At 36.9% G+C, this 10,330-nt stretch overlaps 1 protein-coding gene across 2 annotated transcripts; it reads left to right on the top strand.

Annotated features, from left to right (window-relative positions):
• The first annotated feature begins 588 nt into the window (after positions 1-588).
• Positions 589-8,767, top strand: LOC104087181 (uncharacterized protein At4g06598-like). Of its 2 annotated transcripts, none has more exons than XM_070197241.1 (5): positions 589-868; positions 3,167-3,910; positions 5,209-5,284; positions 5,375-5,501; positions 8,151-8,767. In XM_070197241.1, exons 2-5 carry the CDS (start codon positions 3,189-3,191, stop codon positions 8,339-8,341), a joined length of 1,116 nt encoding a protein of 371 aa, XP_070053342.1. In that variant the 5' UTR covers positions 589-868; positions 3,167-3,188; the 3' UTR covers positions 8,342-8,767. The 2 variants fall into 2 exon arrangements, with proteins under 2 accessions (XP_070053342.1, XP_009589882.1); XM_009591587.4 differs by having other exon boundaries at positions 592-868; positions 3,170-3,910.
• Positions 8,768-10,330: the final 1,563 nt, after the last annotated feature.

Raw genomic sequence — 10,330 nt, 5'->3', positions numbered from 1 at the left:
GAGTTATTAAAATTTAAATTCTTTTAAGAATGCACTATTATTGGAAAACATAATGTGGTACTATAAAATGAGTTGTAAAGATTATGCCTGCAACTTATACAACACTAGTGAGTGAGTTATGAGCCGTCCTCATTGTATATGATTGTGACACTTCTTGACAACAATAATACTAAAAATTTTAATGGCAAAATCTTTTCCCTCACAATACTTAAAAGGAAAAAGTACTCATTAATGGCTTCGGATATTAACTAACACCAGAAAAAGTCAAGAAAATACTTAATTTCAAATTAATGACATTCATTTTCTGGTATACATTGTTCATAATTATTAATTATTATACAATTTAGTAACTAAGAGGCCACAAGTAAATCTATCATGACTCAAATTTTGAATCACCTCACTCATTTTTACTCTTTAAAATCAAACAGTCAATAATACAACAAGTCCAAATTCATGAAAATCAATTCTCTGTATATATTCGTCTTGTTTAGGTACATTATTTCGAGGATATATTATAAACAAACAATTCATACACTAGCTATAAATAATAAATATATGTTTATCCAAATCTGCAACCTGCTATTTGTTCTCTACGTAAAAGTTGAAAAGGGGCAAAATAGTAGGGATCTATACAGGAATATCCAAGAACATTGGGGATGATACTGCAAAAATAATAAAAGTAATAAAACCATCTCATTTTGAGCTGTCTGTCTCCCTTTTTCGACATGAGAATTGAGACGTCAACGAGAAAGTAGTTGATAGATTTAGCAAAGAAGAAAGAGATTCGAATATAGTGAGTTTGAAAGTTGATTGAATCTTCAATTTTTCATCCCTGAATCACATTGCCTTGAGATCAGCATTTTCATTGGTAAAATTATGTTCACATCTTCATTAGTTATCTTTTTTTTTTTTAAAAAAAAAATTATAATTATTGTTGAAGTTATCTATTTGGTTGCTGGGGGATGTGGGTTAATGAAATGGGGAAGAATTCGAAGGGGAAAAAGAGGGGAAAGGTTGAATCTTTTTTTTTTTTTTTTTCTTTTTTGAGTGATCAATTGGATTTGCATGTTGGTTGAGAAAAAAAAATTTAAAATAATAAGTTATTCTGTTAACCTGAGATTTGGGTCTTTTTTTAATTTACTTGGTTTCCTAATTGTTCATTAGTAGAGTTAATGGCAATTCATGGTTCCTCTTTTAGATGTTCAACATGGAAATAAGCTCTGATTGTACCAACTAGTTGGGGTTAAGTCTTCATCATGTCGGTATTCTTTTGATTACTTCTGGTGTTTTCCAGGAGTTTTTTTGTTTATCTCGAGATTTGTATGTCAATGCAAGAATAGGTGTGAGATTTAGAGAACGTCTAGTTTTAGAGAGACCATAATTTGTCTTAAACAGCAAGTGTTATCGAATAGTGGAAAGAAACATGCCCAGATATACCATATTGGATAAAAATGATTCATGTCGTCAATCCCAACTACTTTGGATTGAGGCTTAGTAATCGTTGTTGTTGGTTACACATGGGGTTCCCATGATATAATCAATTAGTCGAGAGAGATTGATCCTTAAGTGCCCGTAGAGAGGAAGCAAAGCTACAGTTTGACCTTTCGAGTGTCATAAAAAGCAGTTTGGGTTATCCTGGCTGGAAATTTTGTGCTATGATTTAATAGTTTTCAAATGCATACCTGAAGAGATAATGTTGCTGAAAGCCTTATTGTCCTGCTTATGTGTGGTTTTCAATTTTTAAATGACAACTAGTTTCATAAGCTCTTCATCAAGGCAGGGGTTTTATTTATTTCCTTAAACTTGGATGCCTGGAGCTACTTGTTTGTAGTGATCTAGAGTTACACACTTACGCTACACTTGATTGACATTCAATGTGTTCTTTCAACCATGTATAGCAAAATGATGCTTTTGGTAATGGCTACCCAAGCTAGAGGAGATGCACTCTTCAATCCAATCTTCTATTCCATTCTATTTGCTCCTAAATTGAACTAAAGCCTATAACAGGATTCCTCAAAGTTTGATCCAGAATTTGTACCTGTCCACCAAAATGTTTTGACCATTGCCAACACTATTCTGATGAAATACAGAAGCTAGAAATTCAAAACAACATCCAACTCCAATGCCATTGGAGTTTCTTCTTAATTACAGGCCCCAAGTCAGACCTATGCTTCTTTGTTTTACACAAAACGGCATAACTAAAGAAAAACATAGCTTCCTGTTGCAAAGTTAGGAAATTATTTTTTTATCCATTTGATGAAGTTGTGATACTATATATTCTTATTTCCCTTGTTGTTCTTTTTATTGTGGGTCCCTCTCCCTAAAATGGTAGTGTAAATTTATCATGAAAGAGTGGTACATAACTACATATAGCCACGGGCAGATAGTTCAGACTTTGATTTGTAACAAGCTTAGTGCTTTAATCAATTGTTGGATTCCCACATGTTGTATGCAATAACCATTTAATCTTCTTTCCTGAAACGAAGAAAAAAGAAAAGAATTGCACAAATGAGAAGATGGCAGTTCTTTTGGAATATGTGTCTTGACAGCTTTTGCAAATTTGAGGGGAGCATTCATTCTTCTTTGCTCCTCTGCTGGTGATAAATATGCTCCTTCATCTTTTCTTCCTCCACCCTCCTTTCGCTTTTAGTATCCTTAAATAAAACGTCCAAGATTCATGTGGTCCATTTCCGTACGTGCTCTTTCTTCACCTGCTGCAGAGGCAGCGAGCTTTTCCAATTTGTGTGTAACTTTTATTCCATGATTCGGTGTGATATTTTTGTATAGTAACATGAATGTTAGCAATGACTCTTAGTTCCTCTTAATATTTGGTTGGAAGACTGGCTTTTATTAATTTGTCTTTAGTATAGAAATATTTTGGACTTCTTGTGAATTTTGCCTCGTGGTGTAATGAGAATCGATCACTGGATAAGTTTACCATTGTAAAGTTAGATTCTTTTTCAATTTGACTGCTTATTTGTTTACCTTTTTCTTTTCTTCCTTTTTTGTTTTTCTTTTGTCTGGTTTGAATTGGGGGGGAGAGGGAATATAAGTTACTTCTAATTTATCTTATATTGATTTAAATTGGTAATTTTATGCTCTTACTTTTGGAAACAATTGTTTGCTTTGTTTCTTTTATATATTTTACCTCTATTTCATCATTTAGCAGGGATCTTGCGTGCTTTGCTATGGCAAATTCCAAAGGGCCATCTAGCATGAGACATATGATGTACAATGGAAAGAGCTCTTTACTGCCTCCTAAAAGTCCGTTTCCTAGCACATGTCCCTCGTATGTTGATTATCCCCCTAGTTCTGCAGTCACCCAAAAGGGCATCTCGAAATGCAGAGATGGTTCACACCATCAGCGTACTTCTTCTGAAAGCTGTCTTATAGAGGAGCAACCATCTTGGTTAGATGATCTTCTTAATGAGCCGGAAACTCCTGTACGCAGAGGTGGCCACCGGCGTTCATCTAGTGACTCCTTTACATATTTTGATGCTGCTAATATTGCAAACTTAGATTACATAGCGCAAGATGATAACAAATTCAGAAATATAACTCCTGTCGCTTCCTGGGGATCCCAAGACTTTGATTATTACAAAGATGCTCGGCATGCCACATTTCATGTTGATCGAAACTCCTCAAACCAACAAAAGAGTAGGTCAAGGGATGCGTCTCCAAATGCCAAACCACATCTCCGTGGTTTTCCACCTTCTAGGGAAAATGTCAAGACTCAGAGCTTGGGATCATCATTTCTTCCACAAGAAGGAGAGGGGCCCAAATCTGCAGGAAGTGACAAGCAGGATTTACTTGAGTCTGTCACTCCTGATCCAAAGGGATCTGGTGAAAAAAAGGATTCTTCTCACAGTAAGAGTTCTGCATCAGAAAATGACATGAAACGTGCAAAGCAGTAAGTGTAACTATCTCAGCAACCCGAAAGGACTTAGTTGGGAAGTGAATACAAGTAGTTTCAGTTTGTTGATAGTTGCAAGAAAAGATAGTTAATATCTAAGATAATTCTTTTTTTCTGTTTTATAGTATAGTTTGTTTCTGTTTCCATTGTTTGTCTATTGTTTTACTTTATTTTCATTGCATGCCCGTACTATCAGTTAACTGGATGTTTTGGTTAGTTGGAGGCTTTTAACCAGGATATGAGATCCATAAATGGTATTCTAACTTTCACTTGTAAGTATTTTTAGCATGTTATAACTTTTCTTCTTTTTTTATTGCTAAAAAGCAAATAAGGTAAATATTTGGATTTTAGCATGTTATTTTCTTCTGAATCTTTTTAAAAATGCAATAATAATAACTATTGCAATTTTGAGGTTTTAATGTTCTAAACTTTGATAATATTATACACTGAACAGGCGACAGGCCTATGGCCAATGCTGTAGGCTAGTCTGTGCTCTTCGATTTTTTCAAGGAAAGCCTATGGTGTCCGAATCCTACCAATCCATAGATAGGGCAGCCCGGTGCACATAACATCCCGCGTTCACGCAGTGTTCGGGGAAGGGTCGCAGCCTAAGGGGTGTGATGTAGATATCCTACCCTAATGCAAGCATTAATGATTGCTTCCACGGCTCGAAACCATGACGTATAATAACTTTACCAATCCATAAATGTTAACAAATATAGGTGGATTTAACATTTAACAACATAGTCATTCATTTTTTTGCTCTTCATCAAAAAATATTAGTCATTCATTTTTATGCTACGGAAATGTGTCAGAAACATTTCTTCTTGTCACCATCTCAACTTACTTGACCTTGTTCTTTTTTTCATCCTCTTGTATTTCCTGGACCCCTTTACTAAAAGTAACCTTCCCTACCTTCAACAATTCAATATAATACTAAGACAATCCATATCACTTTTCCTATTACGTGATTTATACTAGATAAATTTCACCACTATTGATGCATTTCTATTTGTATTTAGCATACATATCTAGCTAATTTCAATGTAGCAACTTACTCAAGAATTTTTCTTAATCTTTGCACCAATCAAATGGTCATCTGTCATCTAACTTGATAGAGAGGGAGTATTTTGATTTTTAGGTGTGGAAGTATATGTTTGGTCTACAATGTTTTTCTCTTTTATTATGTGATTTGCCAACAGACGCTTATCTGCTATTCGTATTGTTTATTTGGACATTATGCAGTGTTATTTACCATATTGAAGTTTACTAAGACAAGTTGCCATGTAATGCAGACAATTTGCTCAACGTTCACGAGTTAGGAAGCTTCAATACATATCTGAACTGGAAAGAAATGTTCAAGTTCTGCAGGCATGTATCTGCAGAAGCTTGAAGTAATATACAGTGATAAATGGATGTATGTTGTTATAATTGCTGATTTGATCACTGTTTTGATTCCAGGCTGAAGGTTCTGAGGTATCCGCTGAGCTTGAATTCCTTAACCAGCAGAGTCTTATTCTCAGCATGGAGAATAAAGCCCTAAAGCAGCGCTTAGAAAACTTAGCGCAAGAACAGATGATTAAGTATTGTAAGTCTCTTCTTTATCTGTTATACTTTATTGCTGTACCTTCTATTTACAATGCTTGAATTGGTGTTACAAAGTTGAATATGCAGCTAATATAATGAGTCTAAACGACATAATTGGAAGTTAGGGTTATCATGAAGTATCACATGGATAATGTTCTCACGGTGAATAAAAATCTTAAAGTAAGATTGGTTTTTGATTCAGATGAGCTGGGAAAGTGGGTGTTGTTTTCCTAAAACTGGAAATACATCGTTTGGAGCAATGCTCGACTTCATTAGCAAATGACTTGTTTTCTTGGAGAAATGGAGATAATTAGTGGTAATTACAGAAAACATACTTTTTTTTTTTTGGTGGAAAAAATGATTATCCTGGAAATCGCCAACTTTTTCTGTGAATTTATGAATTTTGTTTAGCTTTTTTAGGAGCTGCATATGCAGCAGCTTGCTTTATTATTAATGTCTATCACTTTGGAAAGAATAAACATATCTTTGTTACAAAGGTGCTTTTAACTGTGGAAAACAATATTGGAATTAATACAACAACATACCTAGTATTATCCTACACCGTGGGGTCTGGGGAGGTTAGTGTGTACGCAGACCTTACCCTACCTTGTGAGGATAGAGAGGTTATTTTCAATAGACCCTCGGCTCAGGAAAGCATAAGCACCACATTAATGAAAATATAGACAAGAAGGAACAGTACCAAAAAGCCATATAAAAGCAGAATGAAAACAACAAGACAGTAAGGTAATCAACAATGAAAAAAACAACGGTTAGTCATAAAAACCTACTACCAACAGAAAGCGAGACTGCATACCAATACTACTGTTATGAACACTCTAGACTACCTACTCTACTACCTTAATCCTCGACCTCCATACCTTCCCATCAAGGGTCATGTCCTCGGTTAGCTGAAGCTGCGCCATGTCTTATCTAATCACCTCTCCCCACCTCTTCTTTGGCCTCCATCTAGCTCTTCGTAGGCCCTCCAATGTCAACCTCTCACCTCCTCACCGGTGCGTCTGTGCTCCTCCTCCTCACATGACCAAACCACCTAAGTCGCGCTTCCCGCATCTTGTCCTCAATAGGGGTCACACCCACCTTATCGCGAATAACCTCATTTCTGATCCTATCTAACCTGGTGTGCCCGCACATCCATGTCAACATAATCATCTCTGCTACCTTCATCTTCTGGACATGAGCGATCTTGACTGGCCAACACTCAGCCCCATACAACATCGTTGGTCTGACCACCACTCTGTAGAACTTACCCTTAAGTTTTGGTGTCACTTCTTGTCGCACAAAACACCGGAAGCGAGTCTCCATTTCATCCATCCCGCCCCAATACTATGTGTGACATCTTCATCAATCTCTCCATCCCCCTGAATAATACACCCAAGGTACTTAAAATTCCCTCTCCTAGGGATGACCTGCGAGTCCAGCCTCACCTCCCCTTCCCCTCCTTGAGTCTCGTCACTGAACTTACACTCCAATTATTCTGTCTTGGTCCTGCTCAACTTTCCAGAGTCTGCCTCCATACCTCTAATTGCGCGTTCATACCGTCTCGCGTCTCGTCAATCAATACAATATCATTTGCAAATAGTACGCACCACGGCACCCCCCTGGATGTGGCGCGTCAGTACGTCCATCACCAGAGCAAACAAAAAAAGGCTGAGTGCCGACCCCTGATGCAACCCCATCATAACCGAAAAATGGTCCGAGTCCCCACCCACCGTCCTCACTCGGGTCTTTACTCCATCATACATATCCTTAATCAACCTAACGTAGGCAACAAGTACACCTCTAGCCTCCAAACATCTCCACAAAACCTCCCTCAGAACTTTATCGTACGCCGTTTCTAAGTCGATGAATACCATATGCAAGTCCTTCTTTCTCTCCTTATATTGCTCCATCAATCTCCTAACAAGGTGAATGGCTTCTTTGGAGATGACCAAAGGAGATATTGGAGTTGAATCAACCAAAACTTTGGTGCTTCTTGGGAGATGACCAAAGTTATCTGCTTTTCAAATGGATAACGTAACTAGGTCAAAGTTTTTTAAAGAACTAAGCAAACATTTTTCTCCGCTCCAAAAATATCATTGGCTTTTAGAAGATGCTCAGACATAAGAGGCGTCCATCTTTTGTGCTTCAGGCCTTCAACATTAAAAATTTTACCTTCGTAAAACAAAGAGAGCAAAAAAGAAATGTGGTTACCATGCTTTTATCATTATTGATTAATGGGGTTAATTGTTGGCTTTAGAAAGTTTATGTAAAGTGCAAAATCTACCTTTACTAAAGAGCATAAGGGGATACTGCAATCTGTAACCATAAGAAACTCGAGTATTTTGAGTTGGGAAGAGGGTAGAGGGGCGGGCCCATACTCCCCGGAGTCACAGGATACCTCACAAAGTGATGCCGAGGTCTCAAAGTGGGCCCGGAGGCGATTTCTCCAATATCAGAAAAAGAAAAAGAAACTCAACTAATTAAACTTAAACTTTTCAGAGCTTAATTGTCATGTTGATTATGGCTGAGGGACTTTCGTAGTTGAATTAGTTATGCACTTCAAATAGGAAAACCTGTTTTGTTTTGGGGGTAGTGGTGACTAGAAAGCTACTAGTTACTATAGTAGAAAGTTAAATTTTATTCTGTGCAGTGGAGCATGAAGTACTCGAAAGAGAAAGAGGAAGACTACGAGCATTATATCAGCAACAGCAACTGCCACAGTCACAGCAGCAACAGCAATCATCTTCCAGCCGTCGGCGCAGCACTAGTAGGGATCTTGATCAACAATTTGCAAACATCTGTTTGAAACATAAAGACGGTTCAGGCCAACTTCACATGTGACTCTGACTGTAGCTAGGACGTAAATCACATCTTCTTGCTGACTCTCCCTCAGCTGATTTTTCCTGGCGAATGACAAAAAGCATGGTCAAGAAGAGCTCTTGTCGTCCTTGTGCTCTCTCTCAGAAGCTTTGCCTCCACCTTCTGGCAGCGATTCTAATTTCTATCATAGTATGTATCCCCTCAACTTTGTTTGTTAAGCGTAGTGATTGATCTTTTTATGTGCGCCTGGTGGTCAGTGCTAGGGAATTCGCATTTGTGGCAGTTGACTCACCTGAGGTGGTTAATTCCAGCATGATTTCTCATTTGTATGTTGTAAAATTTCCCATCTATTGGTTCCACAATTTTGACCTTCTCAGGTGCATTTTCATGAACATTGACTTGTAAGCATTAATGGTAGAGCTCCGTCGGCTCAATATTTCCTTTCTACTTTAGGCTATGAAAGCATTTGTTTCTACAATTGTTATTATTACTTAATTTCACCAGCTTACTCTCAACTCTAGAACTACTGTATCAAATAAACGTCATAAACTCTAGACGTGAATAGTATGCAAATAAACAAATGGGAGTCTAGTGCATGCATGATCTAGCTGAATGTCCAATAATTGCCAAATCCCAATGAAAACTGTTGAGCTCAACCATCCCAAAAACATTCTTAACATGAGCGGACAATATCCCTACAACTCAATTATAAGTAATTAAACTCAAACACCCATACAAGTTGGATCAAAGCAAATAGTCAATGCAAGTCCAAACAAATCACATAATGACATGGAATGAGCTGTGTGTATTTGTCATATATGGCTAGCGATATAGCATAGGGGTTTGACATTATGACATATATATATATGGCTAGCGATCACTGGATGTGGTTGCGACTGCGACGACAAGGCGTTGGCGGAACGAGTTGCTGAGTGAAGCCGGCGTAGAACACTCTTCAATGGTCGACGAAATTTGCCGTCTTTCAAACGTGAGAGAAGGGGATTTATAAAACAAAAAACTGCATTCCCCAATTGCGATTTATAAGTCGTATTTATCAAATACGATTTATAAGTCCAGAAAATTCCTTATAAGTCGCACGTATTCAACAAATGGGATGTAAGTTTTCCAGCAATACAATTTTCAAGTTACTAAATACTAACGACATCTCCCAAACTTTGCATATTTATGAAAAGTTCAAAAAATTACGTAAGATAGAAGTAAGGTTTGTGTATATTCTACCTTTTCCAAATTTTACGTATGAGATTATACGTGATTTTTTATTGTTATATCTGTACAGTGGTCCTACCCTTTCCGCACTTCTTCAAAAGGAGAACAACAAAAGTTTGGAATATATAATAACTTAAGTGTGGCCCAATGTCTGAGGTGAAAGAAAATTTAAAGCCTCTTTGGCCAAGCTCCTAAAATCAGCTTATTTTGAGAAGTATTTTTTTCAAAAGTACTTTTTAAAAAAGTGGTTTTGGTGAGAAGCAGTTTGTGTTTGACTAATTAATTTGAAAAGTACTTTTGAGCACTAATTAGTGTTTGGCCAAGCTTTTGAAAATTGCTTCTAAGTGTATTTTTTTCAAAAGTGCTTCTTAGAAAAGTGCTTTTGGAAAGAAACTACTTTTTTCTGCTTCTCAAAAACTACTTTTGTTTCTCCTCAAAGGTATTTCTTTTCCTTCCAAAAGCTTGGCCAAACACCTTAATTTTTGGTCAAAAGTGATTTTGACCCCCAAAAAAAAAAAAATTTAACCAAAAAAAAAAAAAACGCTTTTGGCCCAAAAAGAAGTTTGACAGTCATAAGCTGTGTATATTTATATTATTGTCAGCTCACATCAAAGATGAAGTAGATGGTACTTGCATGCCAAGTTATGAGACTAGAAAAATAATGTTTTTAACTTTGAAGTCATAGTTGGTAGACAGGCTTGTTTCTTTTATCATATAAAAATAAAGCCAGCTGCTACATTATTGCAAGCTCACTCCATCGAAGCCCACAACAACTTTGGTCAG

Source organism: Nicotiana tomentosiformis, chromosome 3 (genome assembly GCF_000390325.3).
Source record: "Nicotiana tomentosiformis chromosome 3, ASM39032v3, whole genome shotgun sequence".
Lineage (NCBI taxonomy): Eukaryota > Viridiplantae > Streptophyta > Magnoliopsida > Solanales > Solanaceae > Nicotiana > Nicotiana tomentosiformis.
This window is presented reverse-complemented; position numbering and strand designations above follow the sequence as displayed.

Bases quoted from the DNA above. Each gene is read 5' to 3' on its own strand.
- LOC104087181 (XM_070197241.1), top strand. From the start codon at position 3,189: ATGGCAAATTCCAAAGGGCCATCTAGCATGAGACATATGATGTACAAT. The intron at 3,911-5,208 runs GTAAGTGTAACT...CATGTAATGCAG, and splicing joins GACATGAAACGTGCAAAGCA to ACAATTTGCTCAACGTTCAC. The intron at 5,285-5,374 runs GCATGTATCTGC...TTTTGATTCCAG, and splicing joins GAAATGTTCAAGTTCTGCAG to GCTGAAGGTTCTGAGGTATC.